General features: G+C 46.4%; 1 protein-coding gene across 1 annotated transcript in view; it reads left to right on the forward strand.

Annotated features, from left to right (window-relative positions):
- The window catches only part of BCKDHB (branched chain keto acid dehydrogenase E1 subunit beta), a 315,214-nt gene that overhangs the window by 103,182 nt on the left and 187,204 nt on the right, over positions 1-24,828 (forward strand). The window contains exon 7 of the mRNA XM_075063818.1: positions 14,995-15,092. Coding sequence (XP_074919919.1) covers positions 14,995-15,092 — 98 coding nt within the window. The remainder of the gene's footprint in view (positions 1-14,994; positions 15,093-24,828) is intronic.

Genomic DNA, 24,828 nt, shown 5'->3' on the forward strand with positions numbered 1-24,828 from the left:
GCAAGGTATTTACATGCCAGATATGCTAAACATTTCTATGCCCCTTCATGCTTTGGCCACCATTCCAGAGGACATGCTTCCATGCTGATGATGCTTGTTTAAAAAAATGCGTTAATTAAATTTGACTGAACTCTTTGGGGGAGAATAGTATGTCTCCTGATCTGTTTTACCCACATTCTGCCATATATTTCATGTTAAAACAGTCTCAGATGATGACCCAGCACATGTTGTTAGTTTTAAGAACACTTTCACTGCAGATTTGACAAAACGGAAAGAAGGTACCAATGTGAGATTTCTAAAGATAGCTACAGCACTCGACCCAAAGTTTGACTCTGAAGTGCCTTCCAAAATCTGGGGCACTAGGTGTGCATGCTTTAAGAAGTCATAAAAGAGCAACATTCTAATGTGGAAACTACAGAACCCGAACCGCTAAAAAAGAAAATCAACCTTCTGCTGGTGGCATTTTGACTCAGATAATGAAAGTAAACATGAGTCGGTTTGCACTACTTTGGATCGCTATTGAGGAGAACCCCTCAGTAGCATGGACCCATGTCCTTTGGAATGATGATTGAAGCACGAAGGGACATGAATCTATAATGCATCGGGCACACAAATATCTTGTGACACCGGCTACAATGGTGCCATGTGAACACCTGTTCTCACTTTCAGGTGATATTGTAAACAAGAAGTGGGCAGCATTATCTCCTGTAAATGTAAAAAACTTTTTTGTCTGAGTGACTGACTGAACAAGAATTAGGACTTAGTGGACATGTAGGCTCTAAAGCTTTACATTGTTTTGTTTTTAATAGTTTTTTTGCACATAAATCTACATTTGTAAGTTCAACTTTCATGACTGAGATTGTATTACAGTACTTGCATGAGGTGAATTGAAAAATACTATTTTTATAGCACAAATATTTGTAAAAAAAATATAATGTGAGCACTGTACACCTTGTGTTCTGTTGTAATTGAAATCAATATATTTGAAAAATTTAGAAAACATCAAAAACATTTAAATAAACGGTACTCTGTTATTGTTTAACAGTGTGATTAAAAAAATTGCAATTAATCGCTTGACAGCCCTAAAAGTTTTACATATGTATTAAATTTAAACCATTTGTTACTTTGCCAGATAATTTGTTGTGTGTGTGGGAGCAACAGCGAGAGAAAGTGTGTGTGTAATAAAACAAATCCTGGACTATAAAAGAAATTCATGGTTGCTATGTAAATGTACTACTCTCCCACAGTGTAACAAGCTACAGGCACCTCGGTGCAGAAATTATTGGTGGGACTTTTTGGCCTGTTATGCAGTAGGTCAAAATCTGAGCATAAAAGTCCCTTCTAGCCTTAAAATGTATGGCTATATCACGGGTCAGCAACCTTTCAGAAGTGGTGTGCCAAGTCTTCATTTATTCACTCTAATTTAAGGTTTCACATGTCAGTAATACATTTTAACGTTTTTAGAGGGTCTCTTTCTATAACTAAACTATTGTTGTAGGTAAAGCAAAGAAGGTTTTTAAAATGTTTAAGAAGCCTCATTTAACAATTAAATTAAAATGCAGAGCCCCTTGGACCGGTGGCTAGGACCTGGGCAGTGTGAGTGCCACTGAAAATTCACACGTGCCATAGGTTGCCTACCCCTGGGCTATATTAACTTAAATATGTGTAAACCAGTCGTGCTGGGGCTCGTCTCCCTCAGGTGCGGCGTGGAGCCAGGGTGCCTCCTTACCCGCAGCACTCTGCGACGTTGGGCCGCCTCGGCAGGGTGTAGGGACGGAGGAGCCCGGTAATAGAGGTGAGCCCGAGCACAGTGTCTAAGCCCGGCCCTTGGGCAGGGCGGGCAGCAAATGGTCCAGGCTCAACTCCTGCACTCAGGGGCTGAGCAAACACAGTCTATAAGCCCAAGCCCTCAGTTAGGGCGGGGCAGCAAATAGTTCAGGCGCAGCTCTTGCACTCAGGGCTGAGCAAACACAGTCTGTAAGCCCTGGGGGTCCTCCGGATACCGGGCATGAGGCAGGTCCATCCAGCGCTCCTCAGGATAGCGGGCGCAGGGCAGACCAGCTTGGGGGTCCTCCGGGTACCGGGCACGAGGCAGGTCCAGCCAGTGCTCCTCTGGATAGCGGGCGCAGGGCAGACCAGCTTGGGGGTCCTCCGGGCACGAGGCAGGTCCGGCCAGCGCTCCTCCGGATACCGGGCACGGGGCAGGTTGGGCCCAGCGGGAGCTTGGGCCTCAGTGTCTGTCCTCTTTGGCGGCCAGGCCGCAACTGAGCTCTGGGGCTGGGCTTTTATACTTCCTGTCCCGCTCCTTGACTTCCGGGGGGCGGGGACAGGTGGCGTTGGCTCTGCCCACGGAGGTGCCTGCTCTGGCTTGTCCCCCTCAGGTGCGGCGGGGAGCCAGGGCGCCTCCTTACAATATGCTATAGCTTTCTGCAAAATTTACAGTGTGTTTTTTTGCGAACAGTACGAATATGGAAAGTGTCAGGAAAAAAGATTGGAAAATTCTACAATTAATACATTTTTTAAACACTGTTTCATATCACCTTCTAGTGTTTAGTCCACTCGGAGGATAAAAACTTGTTATTTCTTTAGCTAACAGTTGTATTCCTTAACTGAGGAGGTAAAGATCTGTGCTTTTGGACAGAAATCCCTTAGGGGAGGATTTATTAAAGAGGATAGTCTATATCCTAGTAAAGAGGAGAGGATAGAAGTTTTTAAAGTACAGGTAGGAACTGAAGAGAAACAGTCAGATTAAAAGGTCTTATTTAATTACCTCTCATGAAGGCAAACAATGAATTGTTGACAAATTTTACAGATTTTTGTATACAAATGCTAGAAGTCTAAAGAGTAAGATGGGTGAACCTGAGTACCTGGCATTAAATGAGGATTCTGATAGGTATCACAGAACCTTGGTGGAATGATGATAAACAGTTGAACTTGGTAATAGCAGGATACAGAATTTACAGGAAGGATGAGTAGGTTGCACTGGTGTGGGAGTGGCACTATATGTGAAAGACAACATAGAATGAAATACAGTAAACTTAAATGACTCAAACTGTACCATAGCTCTGGGTAGAAAATCCATGTTTGAATAATAAGTGTATAGTAATAAGAGTATAGTAATAATAAGAATATACTGCTAACCACCAGACAAGTATGGTGACTGTGATTGTGAAATATTCAGGGAGTTTAGAAAGGTTACAAAAACAGAAAATCCAATAATAAAGGGGATTTCAACCATCCCCATATTGACTGGATATATTTCTTTGCATGACATGATGCAGACAGAAACTTTCTAGACAACATAAATGATTGCTTCACAGAGCAGATCATCCTGGAACCCATAAGAGGAGAGGCAGTTTCAGAAATTGGTCATCCCAAAGCATGTACTGCACTCCCTAATCTGGTAGTCTTATCACAGTATTGTGCCTGGGCTGTCCTTCCATCTTCCCACATCTTCAATGATAATCACATCAGATGCATCTAGTCTAGATGGAGTTATATCTAAACAGTTTGAGGTCCTTTGGATCCCTACAGAAAAAGTTACACATCAGTGGCCTTGAGCTAAGGGCCATCACTTTTAGCTCCAATTCGTCCATATTAGAATATTTGCTGCATCTTAAATCTTCTGGTTTCTTGATGTCCTTTAAGAGTTCACTCTTCTCTTATATCTGTAAATCATTCTGTTATGCCCCAACCCAAAATCTTATTTAAGGTGGTCATGATGGGTTTCCCTTGGGGTGCCAGCTGGAACTGGGGTACCACTGAGCCCCCCTGACCCACCAGCCTGGGCTCCCTTTTACGCTGTACTACTGTGACAAGCTGCCAAGCTCTCTCCAGGCTCTAGCCTGCACTTTCAGCAGCACACATACACATAGGGACACACCCAGCTGCAGTTACATGTAGATGCTCTGACCAGCTACTGCATGGGAAGGCTCCAGCTAGGGTACTTTCCAGCAACTCAGGCATGCACTCCCTCTGGAGTGTAAACCCAAAATTATACCGTCTTGCACCGCACAGGGAACTGTATAGTGTAAACTCATCAAATTCACTCCCTCCCTTCATGTGCAGAGGAATATACAACAGCTTTCTGCCCTGAGTTAAGACACCCACACATTGGTTTTAGTAAAGCAAAAACAAGTTTATTAACTACAAAAGATAGATTTTTAAGTAATTCCAAAGGATAGCAAAGAGATCAAAGCAGATTATCTAGCAAATAAACAAAAATGTAAACTAAGCTTAATATACTATATCAGGGGTCCCCAACGCAGTGCCTGTGGGCGCCATGGCGCCCACAGGGGCATCTTAATGCGCCCGTATCCTGGCCCCCGGGAGAGCACCCGCCGAAATGCCGCAGCGGCATTTTGGCGGGGACACCTCTCGATGACGTTGCTTGTCGACAGCAAGCGACGTCATTGAGAGGCGTCGCCGCCGAAATGCCGCCGAAATTTGGTGGCATTTCAGCGGGTGCTCCACCACCGCAGTGGTCCTTCGGTTGGCACCCACCACCCAAAATGTTGGGGACCACTGTACTACATAGATTGGATATGAATAGCAAATTCTCACCCTGAGTGATGATACATGGAGGCTCCAGACTTTTAAAGAGCAAAATGCACTTGCTTACATCTTGGAATCCCCAGATGTTCCATTCCCAGGCTAAAAGTCACTTTAACTGGGTCCAGTACTTTCCCCAGTTGGTGTTTGTTCCTCAGGTGTTTCCAGGAGTCTTCTTGGGTTGGGGAGTCAGTGAATAACCGAGATAATGTCACTTCCCTGTCTTATATAGCTTCTATATAGGGCAGGAACTGTTTGTTTCAGAGCTTGGTACCCATGCAAGTCAGGGGAAAAATACTGACATCCCTGTCTTGTCCCTGTAGTGTCACAGCAGCCATTACTCGGCGGCTGTCTAGCGTCCTAAGGAAGGCTCCCCAGTGGGAGATAAGCTTCTCCTAAGGCCTAGTGTTCTCTAATGGGTCATTAACTTGAATGGGCCCTTCCCAGCCAGACATCTAGACTGAGCTTTTTGCCTAGTGGGTGTTGCCCAGGAATAGCCATATGTGAAATAGATACATAGTCAAGATGCATAACTTTAGATATAAAAATGATACATACATACAAATAGGACAATCATATTCAGCCAATGATAACCTTTCCATTGACATCTCACATGACTTACCTTGCATAAAAGACATCATAGCTATGTCAATCATATATTCTTCACAGTGATATTATGGGGTGCAGTGTCAGTGGTTACTAAATTCCACATTAACCAGTCAGTCAATTTACCTATATTTTTTCCAAGACTACGTAATCATCCAGATGAGACTAGATTACACATCCCAGATGCAGAATCGGCTCTAACCTATTGTACAGATAGAACTAGAGTTTAGGCCTGGAGTAGGCAACCTTTCAGAAATGGTGTGCCAAGTTCACTGTAATTTAAGGTTTCACATGCTGGTAATACATTTTAATGTTTTTAGAGGGTCTTGCTCTATAAATCTAAATACAACAATAGTTTATTTATATAATATAAAGTAAATAAGGTTTTTAAAATATTTATGAAGCTTCATTTAAAATAAAATTAAAATGCAGATCTATTCAGTTTAGTGTAATCCTTGCTCTTGCTTTTCCTTGCTGAGTTTTCCAATGTGGGCCACAGCAGGGGGTGACTGAAGAGCGCTGGGTCAAGGCCAGGAGCAGAGCCCTGGGCTGGCTGCCAGTACCCCAGGCTGGCAGTGGGCTGAGCAGGGCGGGTGGCCGGAACCCTAGACCAACAGCAGGATGAGCTGCTCAGCCCACTGCTGGCTCTGCTCAGTCCGCTGCTTATCTGGAGTTCCAGCAGGGATGAAAGTAACTTAAATTTCTCACAGGTACTGTCATACTGCAACCCTCCTCGGCGGGAGGAGCTCGGGTTGGGGATGTGTGGGGGGCACTCAGGGCGGGGGGCTCAGGGCAGGGGGTGGGGATGTGGATGTTGCAGGAGTCAGGACTGGGAGCACGGGAGGTGCAGGAGTCAGGGTTGGGTGGCATGAGGGGCTCAGGGCAGGGGGCTGGTGTGTGTGCGTTAGGGGGAAATTCCTGGGAGGGAAGCGGGGGGCTGGCTCGGGACAGTTGGCTGGCTCGGGACAGTCCCGGTTGCAGCTGGGTTACCTGGATGATGGATGAGTCCCTGCCTCTGCCAAGTGAGCTGTGGGTCAGCTGTGTGGGGGCACTGCATCTGCAGGCAAATTGGAGGCGGTGGCAGAAGGCCCCCTGTCCTGCTGCTCTCTTCCCTTCCCCTTCCCCCTCCCCCTGAGGGGCCACAACTGTGCATGCTGCAGGGACGGCTCATGCCTGTAGTGCCCTGGTATCCAGCCACAGTGGCAAGAGAAGGGCAGCAGGACAGGCTGGGACGCAGACACCTCCACCGCTCCTCCCACCGGCCCCGTTCCCTTGCCTGCTTGCCTGCTGCTTAGTCTGATGCACGGGGCCGCCAGCGCCAGCCTGCTGGAGAGTTCCGGCAGCCAGCAGGACCCCAGCTGGGAGCATGCCATGCACTGTGCCTTCAGCTGCAGAAGAGTGCCCCAGCATTGGCTGGCTCCAAGCGTGCACGCTCTGCCTTACTTTCACTTCTAAGTTCAAGTTTCTGGCCCCTCGCCAGCCGGGGTCCCGGCGGCGAGGACTCCGGCTGGCAAGGGGCTGGCAGCCGGAACCCCAGAGCAGCGGCGGGCTGAGTAGGGCCAGCGGCCGGAACCCCAGAGTGGCAGTGGGCTGAGTGGCTCAGCCTGCTGCTAGTCTGGAGTTCTGGCTGCTGGCTCCTGCCAGCCAGGGTCTCAGCCGCCAGCTCCACTCAGCCCTCTACCGGCCTGGGGTTCCCTTCAACCAAGCCGGCAGCGGGCTGAGTGGGGACGGTGGCCGAGACTTTGGAGTGCCATTAAAAATCAGCTTGCGTGCCACCATTGGCACATGTGCTATAGGTTGCTGATCCCTGGTTTAGGCAGTCCCCTAGTCTATCCATCCCTTAGTCAAATAGCAAAATGGGCTTGGCTATTATTTTGCAAACATTTCGAAATTTGAAAATGCTGCTGGAGATGCCCTGAAGATCTTGGTTTGCTGAGAGTGAAGCTCTACTGCTGGGCTCCCCCAGTAGATGATCATAGTGCATGGTGGTGGAAGAATGGCTCCCTATGCTTCCTCCACAGATAGAAACCTGCTAATTGGATTGGAGAAATGACATCCACTGTGCTTGTTCTGGTTTGTGTATCATTACTAGGGCTTTACCAAATTTACAGTCATAGGATTTTAAAAAATCATAAATTTCATGATTTCAGCTATTTAAATCTGAAATGTCACGGTGTTGTGACTGTAGGGGTCCTGACCCAAAAAGGGCTTGTGGGGAGAGGTCACATTATTGTCCCCCCTTACTTCCACACCACTGCCTTCAGACCTGGGCCCTTGACCAGCAGCCTCAACTCTCCAGCCGCCCAGCTCTGAAGGCAGGGTAGAAGTAAAGGTGGCAATACTCTGACCCCCCCGCAGTCTCCTTTTGGTCTGGGACCCCTAGTTTGAGAAACACTGGTCTCCACCATGAAAAATGCGTAGCATAGGGTAAAAATACACAAAAGACCAGATTTCACGGTCTGTGACGTATTTTTCATGGCCGTGAATTTGGTAGGGCCCCAGTCATCACCAGTAACAATGGTTCTGTAGTTGGCACTTGGTTAAATTATTCTGCTGATGATGCATGAGTGAGAAAAAAACCCAGCTCACCGTCTCATACAATATCTGTGTTTGGTTCTGCAGTGGTAACAATAGGAAAAAGTGGTAAAACCTTAATTTTTCAGACTTATGTCACCAGATAAGGCTCTTGAACACACAAACACTGTCCACCCCCAGATCCATTCAGTAGGAAGGTATCCTTTTTAGTTACTTTTTTGACCATAACTGTACTTTAAAGGTAAGGAAAGTATTGCAACAAAAGTCAGGAGGGCCTTTGATGATATAAAGAACTTCTCTGCACAGATGAATCTGTTTTAAGAGTCTTGTTTTATTTCCATTTTTGCTTGCATTTTTTAATTAAAGAGAAGTAAACATGGATTCTGATCTCTTGAACTTCCCTGTTTTGATAATATGGATTTAGACTCTGTTTCTTTAGTAATATGGATCTCTCTCTTTTCTGTGCTGAATGTACTGTGAAGGTATAGTGTACTGTTTTCATATGATCTGTTATGGTTGAAGTCTGACACTCCCATTTTCTTTGTTGCATGATTGGTTGCTCTGTGACTCGAGAGAGGCCAGTATTTCTCTTGCTACTAATTCTCCATCTTCATGGCTTTATAAATACAGAGGTAAACAGATGGTCTGGTAACCCACGCAGCTGGAAAATTCCTTCTTTGAAGGATCCAAGTCTCTTAAGTTTTAATGCTTGAAGATGGGAGCGAGGGGGAGGGAAAGATGCTGCTTATGTTTAGAAATGTTCCTTGTTTAAATGTGAATTGTTTAGCTCTTGTATGAGACAATATCTCAAGTTCATTTTACTGAGATGTGTAAATTCTAGTTCAGTGCTTGTGAAATTACCCAGGGTACAGTCTGGACTGTTGAACAGCTGTGTCCCCCAGTTCTCCAACCATAGGGTGCTTCTTACACTGTTTTACTGTGAGAACAGCCACTCCTGTCCAGTTAACACACAGTTTCCAGCATGTAACTTGCTCCCGCTTATACAGTCTTAAGTGCTACTAGCTAGCCACTCATGAATTAAACCATAGAGCAACACCAGCAAGCTCTGTAGTCCCAGACTCTCCCTCAGAAATGTCCATCTTGTACTGCTCAGCACACTGTTGAACAATGCAAGCTTATATAAAATCTGTCACTTCATCTATGGACAATGATATGCACCAGCCTTGTTATTCCAAATGGATTTTCCCTTGCATTTTAATCCAAACACGCTGATTAAGATAAAACAATAAGATACATTTATTAACTGCCAAAAGTTAATAAATTTTAGTAGCTGCCAAAAGAAAAGAGATATTTTAAGTGACACAGGTAAAGAGGGACAGGGCCTTGTTTGACAATTAAATAGTGAATGGTGCAAAAGGCTTTGAAAACCCTGAATGTTTCAGAAATCCAATGTTGTGTTTTAAAACAAATGAAGGGTCAAAGTATTTTTCCTGGTAAGCTCATGTAGCTCCATTTATCTGAGGACTCATCTTGGCCCTAAATTTGAAAGTAAGGATTTTGGCTATATTCTATATGTGACTAAAAGATAACTGTTTAGTTAAGTCTCTCTTGAAGTGCTGTTTTCAAGCATCCTCACTACTTTGGATGAATAATGGTGTTATATCTTCTGAATTGGTGCATCAACAAATAACATGAAATCTTCATAGTGGTTTCAAATGCAAACATAGAATCATAGAAATGTAGGGCTGGAAGGGAATTTGAGAGGTCACCTAGTCCATCTGCCTATGCTGAGGCAAGACCGAGTATATCTAGTATCCCTGACAGTTGCTTGTCTAACCTGTGCTTAAAACCTCCATGTTTGGGATTACATGGCTTTTCCTGGTAACCTATTCTGTTGCTAAACTATCCTTTTAATGAGGAAAATATTTTTAATATCTAACTTAAATCTCCCTTGCTGCAGATGAACCTGATTATTTCTTGTCCTACCTTCAGTGAACATGGAGAACAATTAACCATAGCCCTCTTTTGATCACAGCCCGCAGCATATTTGACAACTATCAGGTTCCCTCCTCCTGCCGCGTCTTCCTTTCTCTAGTCTAAACATACTCAGTGTAATACTTTACACTTGTCTTTATTGAATCTAATCTTGTTGATTTCAGATCAGTTCTCCAGTTTGTCAAGGTCATTTTGAATTCCACTCCTGTCCTCCAAGGGGCTTGCAACTCTTTCCAGCTTAGCATCTGTGACACTGCAGACCACGTGGCAGCTCATGCCAAGGCCCCTAGGCCTCAACTGAACACTAATATATACATAGCTGGAGCCAGTCTGGCTCACCTGTGTGTTAGTATTGTTAAAATAGGTATTAGAGTTATAAAAATATGTTTAGAGTGTTTAGACCTTATGAAATGCTTGTAGGGCGCTGCATGTATTAATCTCACTGTACCCCATGTTATAAGGTGATATTAAGTGTTTGTATTGTAATGTTCTTAACTGTGTAAGTCATCAAACAGGCAAGAAGCATTAATTAATGTAAAACAGTGGCTTCCTATAGAAAGTGTTAGGTCCTGCGCATGAAGAAGAGCCATTGAAACCAAATGAGCAGTTGTGAAACAAAAACTTTAATTGCATTCCTTCCCCTTCCCTGAACAGGAGATGTTTGTGTGAACTCATCCTATCAGCTTGAACTCTGGAGGGAAGGAAATAAATATCCCTAACAAGAAGGAACTGGATCTTTAAGCCTCTTGGACTCTAAGGGACAAGAATTAATAAGCATGAGCAAAAGATCCCCAGTGCTTGGCCTGGGTTCGCCCTAAAGGACATATAGAAGCTGCAGTAATATGCAAATTCTATCACCTTTTGGAACCTAAGACTGTAACACATTTGTGTATTTGTATGCCTACTTTAACCTTGTAAATAACTTTTCCTAAGGCCTGGGCTACACTAGTGGGGGGGAGGGGTTCGAACTAAGATATGCAACTTCAGTTACACTATTTGCGTAGCTGAAGTTGAAGTATCTCAGTTTGACTTACCTGGCCGTCCTCACAGCGGTGAGTCGACTGCCGTGGCTCCCCCGTTGACTCGGCTTACTCCTCCTGCCGAGGTGGAGTACAGGGCATCTATTTGGGGATCGAGTTATCACGTCTAGATGAGACGTGATAAATCGATCCCCGATATATTGAACGCTACCTGCCAATCCGGCGGGTAGTATAGACGTACCCTTAGTTAATAAATCTTTAGATTGTTTATTATAGGATTAGCTATAAGCGTAGTCTTTGGTGTAAAGTGAAGTTGATCTGGGATAAGTGACTGAATATTGTTGTGATTTTTGATGTAAGGGTCCATCTCTCACCAAGGCAAGCTTGCGTTGGTGGCAAGATAGACCAGAATACCCAAGGAGACTGTCTCTGACTCCATGGTTAGGTTATTATAGTGCCTGAGGAGTTTACACTTGTACTTGTTTGATGAAATCTAAGTATATAATTCATAGCCAGTTGCGGGTTTGTGCCCTTCTTCTTAACAGTCTGCCCTGAGGTGGATACTCATGCTCCTGAGACACTTCAGACAGCTTGTGACACTGTCATCGGCAAAATGTATAAGCATACTTTCCACTCCATTTCCCAAGTCATTAATGAAAATGTTGAATAGCACCAGACGCAGGACACACCCTTGCAGAATTCGACTAGATATATCCTCCTAATTTGACAGCAAACTTTTGATAATTACTCTGAGTATGGTTTTACAACATGTTGTGCACCTACCTTATAGCAATTTCATCTAGACCAGTGGTGCTCAAACTTTCCCAGTTGCGGCCCCCCTACTTCCCCAGTACAGAATCTGTCACGTTCCCACTCCATTACTGCACAGCCAAGACTTCCTCAGCAGTGGAGTTTAGACTGAAGGCAGGGATGGGGGAGGAGTTAGGCCTAGAGGCGGAGAAAGACTGGGGGTGGAGCAGGACTGGAAGCATGGCCCGCCCTCCCTGCTGCATGCCGTCCCAAATGTTCTCTGCACTTCCCGAGTGAGATGTGCCCCACACTTTGAGAACCACTGGTCCCTGGTTTGCTGATGAGAATGTCAATGGGACGGTGTCAAAAACCTTAGTAAAATCAAGTTAATTCACATCTACTGCTTCCCCTGTATCCAATAGATTGGTAACCCTATCCAAGAAGGAAATTAGGTTGTGCTAGCATGATTTATTCGTGTATGGCTATAAAAGATTTGACAAATATAGTAATCAGAGACATAGGAGCCACTCTGTGGGTGTTCCGGGGCTGGAGCACTTATGGAAAAAACTAGTGAGTGCGCAGCATCCACGAGCCATAGCTGATTGGTAGTGCCACTGAGCAGCTGTTTGGTGGCACAGGGAGTGGCTTGGGGGAGGGCGGACAGCAGTGACTGGGCAGGGGCCTCAGGGAGGCCATGAGGCAGGGATGGGAAGAGGCAGAGCGAGGGTGGCGCCTTGGGGGAAAGGGTGGAGTGGGGCGATGCCTCGGGCAGAACAGGGGTGGAGCACCCCCAGGGATAACTAAAGTCGGTGCCTCTGATCAGAAGTGAGTTTTTATCTTGTTGATTATGTGGTGCATGGAAGTGCTTGGTTCAGATATGTTGAAGATAGAATTTATGCCACTTCACAGCTTGAAGCAAAGAGCTAAATAGTAATATTTGTCGTAGTGACTCATATATATTCCCTTATTAAAGCTGCCATTAAAGGTAAAGAGCACAATGCCCCAACCCTGTGTAGACATAAGCATGTGCTTAACTTAATGCCCTGTGAACCACTTAGAAAAGTTAAGCATGTGTGTAAGTTTTCACAGGATCAGGCCTAATAGTGCGTGAGTGCTTGTAAATATGACAATGGGATTTTTAAACGTGATAGTCATTTATATTTTACATGTACATTTTCCAAGCCCTGTGCAAACTAGAAATGGAACAAAACCTGAACCTGTTCTGATTTCAGGGGGATGGGTCAGAAGCTGAATTTGAATAATCAGATTGGTCAGTAACATCTCCAGCTGCTTGGGAAATCCAAGAGCAGAAGTGGGAATAAGACACTCTAAAGCTGAATGAAGAACCCTTCACTTTTAAGTAATCTAACAGTTATGTCCTTTTCATTGTTTTCTGTAGTTTAATCTAACATTGTCAATCAACTTTCAATTTAATTTATTTTTTAGAATAAAGTTTTACCTCTCGAGCAGGTCAAATAGAAGAAAATTTGTTTGAAATATAGTCAATGATAGCAATTTTTTTTTTTTTAAATAATGTATTTGCTGAGGGTTCAGTCTTTTCTTTGCCCTGAACACGGAGCAAGAAATAGTATGGTGGTGTATTCCTCCTGAAGCAGACCAGGCTTTGAGCGTCACATTCTACCTTCCAGGTTCCCCATTGTTCTGAAGAGAAGTCGTCTGCCTGTTCAGAGCTGCCACAACTGCCAGGTCTGCCCATGCAGAGCTGCTTGCAGGATCAGCGCTTTTGTATTTGGGGAGTTGGGACAGGTAGAGAGAACTTTTCAGGTAGCAGATAAGACCTTTAGGAAATAAATTGGTTGCTTTTATCTAAATCCTGGTTGGAAAGTTGGCTTCATAACGTGCAGTTTTATGGAGTCTCCGCAGAAAAACCAAGAATTTGAAAAGGTATAGAAACTGAAGCATCTTCTCATGTCTAAGTGATCCCTTCAGAATATGACAGAGAGGCATTTTACTAGTGCAGTGTATGGAAGCAATCATTTGAATAACTCTTCTTCAAGCAGTTGTCATTTCTTATTTTTAAAATCAATCTACCAAGAGTACAATTTCACCTTCATCATCCACTGGACTAAGGAAAAAGGCCGGCAATCTTTAGTCTTGTACTAGTGGTATTATTAAGGTTTTCTGTTTCGTGATCCAAGCTCAGAAATAGGAGATGTAGATTTTTGGAAAGGTGATCCCATGTTTACAGCGGAATATTCCAGCATTTACTTCTAGTTGTAGAAAGCCCTGAGATTGATCTTGCAATCCTGACATGATCTATATAGAAATCTATTTTAGATAATTTTAAAATGTTTGTTAGGTAGCATTTTCTTTGCCCTCAAAGTCTCCTTTGGATAGGCTGATAATATTGGTGTATTCTGGCTTTAAAGATAGAAGCATATGAAAATGAGTACCAAGCAAACTTTTAAAAACCTCTCTGAAACACTTCTTTTTTTACCCTGTTTAATATGTGATTATGGACAATGAAGGAGATATCTATAATTTTAAGGAAGTCAGGGAACAATAGCTGAACCATTAATTGGGAAGCGGCTTTCCTAGGTGACAGCTAAAAGTTTGTGGAAACAGGAAAAGAAAAAGAGAGTTTAAATGCAGCCATTTAAGTGTTAGAGACAAAGCAAATCACTAACCTTACATGGGGCAACCAATTCCCCAACCCTGTTCTGTGTCTGATCTTGTTGCATAAGAAAAAGTTCACATGGCATGAGCCCAAAGGGACAGATAGCCCCACGGTCAGTCTTCCTCTGATACCTCAATAGAGATTTCAAAAGGTCTCTTACCTCCAAGTTGGTGCCTGAGGTTCGAAGGGAGACGATCCGTAGTAGTGGTCACTACCTCAGCTGGGCATAGACATCTGAGGCACACGGCACCAAATATTGTGGAACAAACGAACTTCACTTTTAGGTTGGAAGCAACAAAATCAGAGACAGCTTTATTCAGGACATACAATTGCAAGGGAAGAACACAGCTGACAGAGAGCATCTCTGCCTCAGTTTCTTCAAAGTACAAGCAAAATTGCACAAGCATTTATACCTTTTTATGATGTGCATTAATTAAAAACATCTGCATTTTATTTAGGCTATTTACTATTTATTTCAGTATTCTTTTTTACTTTTTTTTAAACACTGTTATCTCAAGGCTAGGTTACACTAACTGTTTTGCTGTTTGTCACTTGCCTCTAATGTAAGCCCTGCTTCTACAGGTTTCGCAATATTAGGCTAAAACTTAAAACACCACACAACCATGTATACTTTGTTTACATGCTATCTTTTGGTTTAGTGATGATTAGGGTATTGTTACTGAGTATCAGTGGTATGCATTTTTTTTTTTTTTAAGATTATTGGATATGAAGCATGGAGCACTGTGATGAACAAATAACAGTGTCATTGTCAAACATAATTTGTACTCTAATGCAGATTGGGATACATGATATTACTAGCTCACATGAATCCGGGCTTATTGTTTCCAATACAGTATTAATAAATACATTAAAAATTATCTGTCTTGATTTTTAAAAAAGTATATTTTCTTGGTCAAATACTGCATAGTAAGAGAATCTAATCTTTTTTGCTTCCTTTGTAAACTTTTATTTATTCAGTGGAACAAGTTCCTGTGGAGCCATACTACATTCCATTGTCTCAAGCTGAGGTACTGCAGGAGGGAAGTGATGTTACACTGGTTGCCTGGGGGACTCAGGTCAGTAAGTCTTGTTTAAGATATGCCATGGGGCTGTTGCATGCTGTAGGAATGTAGTAATGGGATTTGACACTGAGCATGGAAATGAAACGAGAAGTTTATAGTAGCACACTGAAATAAAATTATAGGTGTTTGAATGCTAAAACAAAATATGCTCTGTGCTGGCTGGTATACTTGCTTCATTGTTTAGTGATCCTCTTTGAGCATTCTTGGGCCACCTTTTAGATGTTGTTAGCCTAGCTCTTACGGGTTCTATAGATTATCTCAAACTTTCATTACGAAGAAATCTACATCTATAAGATTCTAGTGGTTAATTGGTAAGACTGCGTGCAACATTCAAAGCCCCTGATATTCTGTGAACTTTGTAAAAATTCAAGATGTGGAAAAATCTTTTAAAGCTTGGGAAGGATATAAAATAATACTCTCCAACGCAAAAGTATGAAGCATGAATTTCAGGGTCTAAAGTTTCTCAGTTTAATGTCATTTGAGGCAATAGTTTAATGCCTTTTTAATGCTTATCCCTGAGCTCTTTATAGAGGATATATATATGCTTGGAATATAAAATTAGCATTCTGATCAGTATCTTCTTGTATGCTCTCACTTGGAGAAGACCTGTGTATGGGCGGCCACTATTTTCATGATCTTTGTGTCACTTAGTTGGAAAGCTTCTAGGAGAGAGTGGCATAATTTCCATTACTAAAGAATAGTATTAAGTCAATCTCCTTTTCGGTGAGGGATTCTATTGTATGGTCCAGGGATTGGCAACCTTCGGCACATGGCTCATCAGGGTAATCCGCTGGTGGGCTGCAAGACATTTTGTTTACGTTGACTGTTCACTGGCACAGCCCCCCGCAACTTCCAGTGACCGCAGTTCGCCGTTCCTGGCCAATGGGAGCTGCGGGAAGCTGCATGCTGTAAAAAAACATGTCTCACAGCCCGCCAGCGGATTACCCTGATGGGCCATGTGCCAAAGGTTGCTGATCCCTGTAGTGGTCCCTCGGGCTCAGGCTCACAGGCATGCCACTTTGTGTCGCTGTGTCAGGCAACAAACAGTCAATTAACAGTCTGTGGTTCTGACCTTCTGGCGGGCAGAGTGGTAAGCATAAGTGGTCCCTAGCCAAAGCCTTGGTGCTCGAGCAGGGGCAGTCACAGGGGCCCTGACCCTCTGGGTGGGGAGAGCAGGAAACAGGCTTTACCTAAGCCTCTTGGCTAAGGCAGCCCACAGTCTCCAGTCTGGGGCCCACTACAAGCAAATCACAGGCCTATTGGCCAAGGGGTGATAGGCCATCACCTCAGGAGTGGGTTTGGTAGCAGAAGGTAGGGGTACCGGGGCCCAGCCCTGAGGCCTAATAGTGGCAAATGGTTCCACCACTGGATCAGCCGGGATCCCACTGAAACACACTGACTTGTGCTCCGGCAACAAAACCGGACTAAAGTCTAGTTTCCCTGGGCTGCTTCCTACCACAGTCTGAGCAGGGGATTCCCCATAGTCCAAGAGTCTGCTGTCTCGTCTGGGTACATTGCAGATGGCAGTCCCGGCAACTCCTCTCCAGGGTCAGTCTCCAGGCAGAGTACTGCACAGCACATGTTCAGTTCTGGAGTTCTGCAGTGGGCTGGAGTTGTCTATCTCCTTCCCTAGCTCTGGCAAACCAAGCTGCATGGCTTGCCTTTTCTACTTCCTGTCATGCTCCTCTGCTTCCGTCTTGGGCCTTTCAAAATCTAGTCCAAATATAAACTGGAGGTTATTTTGATCTGAATAATGTGTCAAAGTTAGACTCAGGACTCACAGTTTGTCAGACCACTCTGTTTTATTAGCACAGCGCTCTGTTAATAACACCCAGATAATGTGAGCACCATGCAAGACACAAACTATCTTATTTATATAGATAAAAGGGCGAGCACTTAACAGGATAACAAAGGAAGCAGAATCTGATAAGTTTACCTTGGCTAGGCGTGCATATCTTATTTCCTTTCTAACTATTACCGATCTTCTGTTAATGTTTCGCCATTAGCACCCTTGTTTATGCCTAATGTTTCTTTTCCTGGCACCTGTATTTCAACATTTCTTATTTCTGCTTAAAGGTACATACAACATTTCTTTAATCCATTCTTATTTTTACAATATAATTCATTCTACTTTCACAAATGATTAATAATGCTTAGCACTCTTATAGCGCTCTACATGTTCAAAGTGTTTTACAAGCTTTCATTAATCTTTACAACATCTGATGTGAAACAGAAGATCTTGCTTTTAGCTTCTCTGAAAAAATAAATAAATAAAAGTTTGCTGTACCTAGGACAGAGATATGCAGAGGAAAACGGAGGGTTTATAAACATGAAAATCACCTCTCCAAATTTACATAACAATGGGTGTGATAGTATCATAATGCTTTAACTTGTGTAAGCAGAGTCAGGATGAGCTGTACCCTGACATCTGGTGGTGAAGTATGGGAAGTGAGGAAAGAATGTCTGGAATGCAAAATCTCAAATATTTGCATAGGCACGCCTACCCCATCCCAGACTGCCGAGCTGTGGGACTGCTTTGTGACAGAAATGACTCAACCTCAGTTGGGTGGTACTTGCTAGACAAGGGACATGGGTTCCAAAACCCTGTGAAGGGAGAGAGGTTGGGGACAGGTATTTGTGCCTGGTGGTGCAGGCTCCTTGTGGAGCTAGAAGCACCAGTTGCACCCCCTCCTCTCTCCACTGTGGAATGTCAGAGTTGATTTTTTATTCCCTTAAGACTCTAGATACAGGTTGCTGAGCTGAACTCACTTTGGGCTAATGGTGCACTAGCACTGGGCTCCCCTACTATGTGCTGAGATCAAAAAGAGCTGAAATCACAAAAGAGCTGAAATTACTGAGCTGGGAGCACTGAGTACTGTGCTAACTAGTGGGGGAGCCTGAAGCTATACTGTGGAACAGAGCAGCTGGCGGAGTGGAGCAGTTTATGGGGATGGCTGGAGCGGACCACAGGACAGCTGGTGGAGTGGAGCGGCTGGCAGAGCGGAGTAGCTGTGGGGCGTGTGGAGCAGCCCACAGAGCGAGCGGAGCCGAGCAGTTTGCTGGGACAACTGGAGCAGCTCACGAGGCAGCTGGTGGAGCGGAGCAGTTTGTGAGGACGGCCGGAGGAGCAGAGTGGAGCGGCTGGTAAGGCGGAGCAGTTCGTGGAGAAGGCGGAAGCAGAACCGACGGAGAGGCAGGGCAGTTGGCCCTGGACCACGTAAGGTGCCCCTTTCACCCAGGCTGGGGGGAGGGACCTCTACAGATAGACTCTTGAATTCTGTGGTGGCATTGACCAGAGACTTTTGGGTTGTTGGACTTTGGAGTGATTGGACTTAAGACCCTAAGGGGAAAAGGACATTGCCAAATGTACTTGGGGGGGTGGTTATGGTTTGTGTTATAACTCTGTTTGTGGTGTTTCTCCAATGGGATGCCGCATTGATTCCTTCCTTTATTAAAAAGATTTCTCTACACTCAGACTCCGTGCTTGCGAGAGGGGAAGTATTGCCTCCTAGAGGCGCCCAGGAGGGTATGGTATGTAAGTGTCCCAGGTCACTGGGTGGGGGCTCGAGCCGGTTATGCCTTGTGTTATTGAAACGGAACCCCTGGATACTGAACCTGGCCCTTGTTGCTGCCAACTCAGAGGGGCAGAAGGGTTACACTTGCATAAAACAGTAGTTAGTTTTAGAATTAAGGCTTTAGATAAGTAATAATTAATGATAGTTTATAGTTAAAAATCCAAAATGGCGCTGATGATGATTCTCTGTTAGAAAGCATCAAAATGGAGGACACAGACTATGTTGACCAATAGGAGATTTTCTTATGCATGTATTTGGAGCTCTACACATTGACTCATCTTTTCTGTATCATACATTGATGCAGTGGAGATTTGGCCAACTAGTCCATCTTGAAACTAATCTATAGATCTTCCTCACTCACTGGTCAAACATTTTTCTTTAATATCATCCTTCACTCTCTCTAAATTAACTTTAATATGGTTTCTATTTTCTACATTCATTTTACATTATGTGTACTCTCATGTTACATAGCATGCAGTGTTTTTAGTGATTGTCAGGATCAGGGCTGCCTAGAGGATTCAGGGGGCCAGGGGCAAAGCAATTTCAGGGTCCCCTTCCATAAAAAAAAAAGTCAAAATACTAGAGAATGCTATATTCTCATGGGGCCCCTGTGGGGCCTGAGGCAAATTGCCTCACTTGTCCTCTCCCTCCCCCCGCCCCCGGCAGCCCTAGGAAAAATAAACATTTAAAAACCTTCCGCATTTCGGTACAAACCCAGTTTTGAGAGAACTTCTTTTCAAGTCACCTTTACAAGGTATCACTGGTTCTCAGCGTCATCTAGTGCTAAAAGGCACTAAAGCTCATTGAAAGAGGTGGACAAATATTTTCCATCAACTTTTTATGGATCGAAAACTAGGTGTTTTTAAAAAGCAGACAAAAATCATGGACAATGTCTGCTTTCCTTCAAAATTTGCTGTTTATTTTTTTTTTTAATTGAAAAACTGAAATTAGTCTGCCAAAACCTGAACATGGTTTGGGGTGTGTGGCCAAATATTTGCTGCATGCTGTTTGTTTAAAGAAACAAACAAACAAAAAATTCTGTTTAAAAAAAATCCAAAACTTTTGAACCATCACAGCTTGTGACCAAACGCCTGAGCCCATCCAGTCAGATTTTTCCAGGTTTCTGATACTCTGCTGGCTTCCTTAACTCATATCTGTCTCCATAGCTTTGGGTTAATTTAGCTTAGAACATAAGAATGGCCATGCTGGGTCAGACCAAAGATCCATCCAGCCTAGTATCCTGTCTACCGACAGTGACCAATGCCAAGTGCCCCAGAGGGAGTGAACCTAACAGGTAATGATCAAGTGATCTCTCTCTTGCCATTCGTCTCCACCATCTGACAAACAGAGACTAGGGACACCATTCCTTACCCATCCTGGCTAATAGCCATTAAAGGACTTAACCTCCATGAATGTATCTGTTTCCTAGAGACTGGCTCCACGGGGTGCCTCACAAACTGGAGACGGTTACTGTGAGTTTGTCTTTAGTATAGCTTATGTACGTACTGCATGAACTGAGCATTTGAGCTTGTTCCAGAATCTGTTGTGAAAACTGAAGTGCTCAAAATAGCACATGCATGTGAATGGACACAGGGTGCTAAAAATAAATTAACCCAGGGGTTCTCAAAGTGGGGCTCGGGACCCCTTGGGGTCATGAGGTTATTACTGGGGGTCACGAGCTGTCAGCCTCTACCTCAAACCCCGCTTTGCATCTAGCATTTATAATAGTGTTAAATATATAAAGAAGTGTTTTTAATTTACAAGGGGGGGTCAAACTCAGAGGTCTGCTATGTGAAAAGAGTCACCAGTAAAAAAGTTTGAGAACCACTGAATTAACCCCCCTGGAGCCTCGGGGAATGCAGGGGAGGAGGGTCTCCCTTAGTAGGGTTGGGAAAGAGGTAGGTGGTGTAGGATATTGCTCTTCTCATGTGATCCTTCCCCCACTTAAACATAACAGCTTGGCTCCTTGTGTTAAATAGCTGTCTACAAGCCTCAAACTGCTGAATGAGCTTTAGGGTAGGAAAGGCTGTGCCTTCCAAAACAGCCTGGCCCTGCACCCTATCAGACTCCTGTCCGCTTCCTGCCCCCTGACTGCCCCCCTCAGAATATCCGACCCATTCTGCTCCTTGTCCCCTCACTGCCCCCCCGAGATCCCCTCCCCAACCACCAGCATGGGACCCCACCCTGCGCCCCCTGTCCCCTGACTGCCCCAACTCCTATCCACACCCCACTCCCGCCGAGTTCTGACAGACCCCTGGAATGCCCATGATCCAACCCCTCCTTCCTGTCCCCTGACTGACCCCCCCTGAACCTTTGCCCCCTCCCTGTTCCCTGACTGGCCCTATGACTCCCTGCTCTTTATCCAACACCCCCTGCCCCGGCGTCCTGCCATGTTGCTTACCCCCGCCTCTCCCCTCTCCTGGAGCCTCAGTGCGCCACGTCCAGGAGTGTTCTTTGGCAGCACAACAGTGGCATGGCTCCAGCAGGGCCTGAGTTCTTCTTCGAGTGCTTGCTCATATCCATTCCAGTTAGGTGTGCGCGCGCCGCGTGCACGTTCGTCGGAGAAACTTTTACCCTAGCAACACTCAGTGGGCCGGCAGGTCGCCCCCTAGAGTGGCGCCGCTATGGCGCCTGATATATACCCCTGCCGGCCCGTCCGCTCCTCAGTTCCTTCTTACCGTCCGTGTCGGTCGTTGGAACAGTGGAGCGCAGCTTAGCTGATCTCCACCTCCCTAGCGATTTGCTCGTTGTATAGTTTTTTCATGTACATAGTTTTTTCTCTAGCTTTATTACCGTTTGACGTAGTTATAGTTTGTGTATATAGTTAAAGAGGATTGGGGGTTCACCCCTTCTTCTCCTCCGGCACCGGGGCCCATGCCCGGTTCACCGGGCTTCAAACCCTGTGCGGCCTGTCGTCGGCCGATGCCCACAGGAGATCCGCACGACTCCTGTTTAAAGTGCCTCAGCGAGGCCCATCTTTCAGACAAGTGCCGTATCTGTAAGGCGTTCAAGCCCCGGACTAAAAAACAGTGGGACATTCACCTGAAGGAACTTTTGATGGAGGCAGCTCTAACTCCTCCATCCTCGGCACCGACTCCGGCACCGGGAACAAGTGCATCTTCTGCTCCAGCACCAGTGAAGACTCCTCGGCACCACCCGTCACCGGCCCAATCCTCCGGCTGGCGCCGCTCGCTCTCCCTGAGGAGCAAGAAGCACAAGGCTCCTGCGGTACCTTCAGCTACACTGCAGTCAGAGCGCAGCTCCAAGTCGGACCGCCTGGCACCGCCAACTGCCGCGGCACCGCTTGTCTCTGCACCGTCGATTCCGGTCTCTCAAGAGCCGTTGAGTCCGGTGCCTACCAGCTCCCCAGCCTGTGCTGCGGTAGAGCTTGTCATACCATCCGCGCCGGAGACCTTCTCCACGGCGCGGGACCTCATTGCTCTCACAGAGCCTGAGCTGCCCCAACCCCCGGCACCGCCGGTGCAGGTCATCCAGTCTCTGGGCGAACCTGCCATGGTGCGGCCATCTTCCCCGGGCACCACTGAGCACCGTCGGTCTTGATTGGGGTCCCGTGATCGCTCTCGGCCCCGGCACCGCTTCTGATCCCGGTGCCGCTCGCAGTCCCAGTACCGTTCTCCATCTCGGTACCGGTCGCACTCGCGGCACCGCTCGAGATCCCGGTCTCCATTGTACCGTCGGCACCGCTCCAGATCCCGGCACCGCCGCACCTCTCGTAGCTGATCCAGGCATGACGATGTTCGGCACCAGTCGACCTCCCGGCACCGCGCTGGTCATAGGTCCCGGTCCCGCTCTCAACACCGCCACGGTTCCCGGTACCATTCGCTGGTACCGCGCAGGGAGGAATACTACGGACGCAGAGACCTGGTCCAGTCTACTTCAGCTCCCCCGTGGCCGTCCCGTCATCCGTCCGCCTCTTCGTACGCGGACAGTGCCTCCTATGGGGGTTCAGACACTCAAGACCATCAGGACCACGGACCACCCCAGTGGTCTTTTTGGACACCCTGGGCCTACCACCAAGCCCAAGGCAAACCAACGGGCCCATCACGCTCTGGCTACATGCGGAGCACCGGGTACCTGAGGCCACTGTCAGCAGACACCCCCCCCCACTGATACGGAGGCAAGCGCTGCACAGGCTCCAGAACAACATGATGTTCTGGAGACGGAGGTCCATCAGGATGAGGCATCAGTCCAGGACCCACTCATCCCAGGGTTGTCGTCATCATCTTCCCCGGATGAGGCGGTAGTGGGCACATCATCATCGGGGCCTCCCCCGATTGATCTGCGAGCACACCAAGATCTTCTGTGGCGCGTTGCCCAAAATATCAGCCTTCCCGTAGAGGAAGTCCCTGAGGTGGAGGACCCAGTGGTTAGCATCCTATCAGCGGAAACGCCTACCAGAGAGGCCCTCCTATTTATCAAGTCGATGCAAGCCAGAGCAGAGACCATCTGGCAGTCCCCGGCTTCCATTCCACCGACAGCCAGGGTTGTAGAAAGAAAATACATGGTGCCTTCTAAAGGGTACGAATACCTTTATGTGCACCCTGCCCCTTGCTCGTTGGTGGTACAATCGGTCAACGAAAGGGAGCGCCACGGCCAGCAAGCTGCCGCGCCGAAATCTAGGGAGGCCAAGCACATGGACTTGTTGGGCTGAAAAATCTACTCTGTTGGAGGGCTTCAGCTCCGCGTGGCGAACCAGCAAGCCCTCTTAAGCCGATACTCCTATAACACCTGGGAGGCGGACGGCAAGTTTACTGAGTTGGTCCCCCAGGACTCCCGTAGGAGTTCACAGCCCTCCTAGAGGAGGGGAAAATTGGTTGCAAGAACCTCATTGCAAGCTTCACTAGATTCTGCGGATTCGACGGCTAGAACGGTCACCTCTGGCATAGCCATGCGGCGCATATCCTGGTTACAGGTGTCCGGCCTACCGCCAGAACTGCAATATACCATACAGGACTTGCCATTCGATGGACAAGGCCTTTTTTCGCAAAAGATGGATCCCAGACTGCAGAGTCTGAAGGACAACCGGGTTATCATGCGTTCACTCGGAATGCATACCCCTCAGACTCAGAGACGGTCATTCTGTTCCCAACCTCAGTGCCCTTACCCTCCACCTCGGCCGAAACAGGATTTTGCCCGTAGGAGAGGTCGTACCACCCGCAGGCGGCAGTCGGGACCTCCAGCGGGCAACAATTCCGGTCCCACCAAACCATCATCGGGACCTAAAACAAACTTTTGAAGGTGCGCCCGAGAGCAGCGTACCAATTCCCTCTTCGGATCCGTTCCAGTTTTCCAACCGCCTTTCCTCGTTCTTCCCGGCGTGGTCCCAGTTGATTTCGGATCGTTGGGTCCTTCGTACGGTGGAATTTGGATACTGTCTTCAGTTTATCTCTCCGCCTCCCTCCCACCCTCCCTCCTCCCCGTCCCTCTTCAGGGACCCCTCTCACGAGCAACTCCTCATGCAGGAGGTTCACAAGCTTCTATCGATCAGAGCTATAGAGGAGGTACCAGAGGAGTTAAAGGGCAAGGGGTTTTATTCCCGATATTTCCTGATCCCCAAGGCAAAAGGGGGCCTCCAGCCCATCCTCGACCTACGCGGACTGAACAAGTTCATCAAGAAGTTCAAGTTCCGCATGGTGTCCCTGGGGACCATCATCCCCTCCGTGGATCCCGGCGATTGGTACACTGCTCTCGACTTGAAGGACGCATATTTCCATATTGTGATTTACCCCCCCCCACAGGAGGTATCTGCGCTTTGTGGTGAATTGAGTTCACTACCAGTTTACTGTCCATCCTTTTGGTCTTTCGTCGGCCCCTCGGGTCTTCACGAAATGTATGGCGGTCGTCGCCACTTCACTACGCCGTCGTCGAATACATGTTTTTCCTTACCTCGACGACTGGCTTATCAGAGGGACCTCCGAGGCTCAAGTCATCAGCCATGTTGACACCATCAGGGAGCTATTTACACGTCTAGGCCTGATCATCAATCTGGACAAGTCCACCTTGGTACCCACGCAAAGAATAGAATTTATCAGGGCAGTGCTGGACTCCAACTTTGCAACAGCCAGTTTGCCCCCACACCGGTTTCAGGCCATAGTCTCCCTTGTCCAAAGTCTTCAGAGGTTTCCAACTACCTC

The sequence above is a fragment of the Chelonoidis abingdonii genome, chromosome 3 (genome assembly GCF_003597395.2).
Source record: "Chelonoidis abingdonii isolate Lonesome George chromosome 3, CheloAbing_2.0, whole genome shotgun sequence".
NCBI lineage: Eukaryota > Metazoa > Chordata > Testudines > Testudinidae > Chelonoidis > Chelonoidis abingdonii.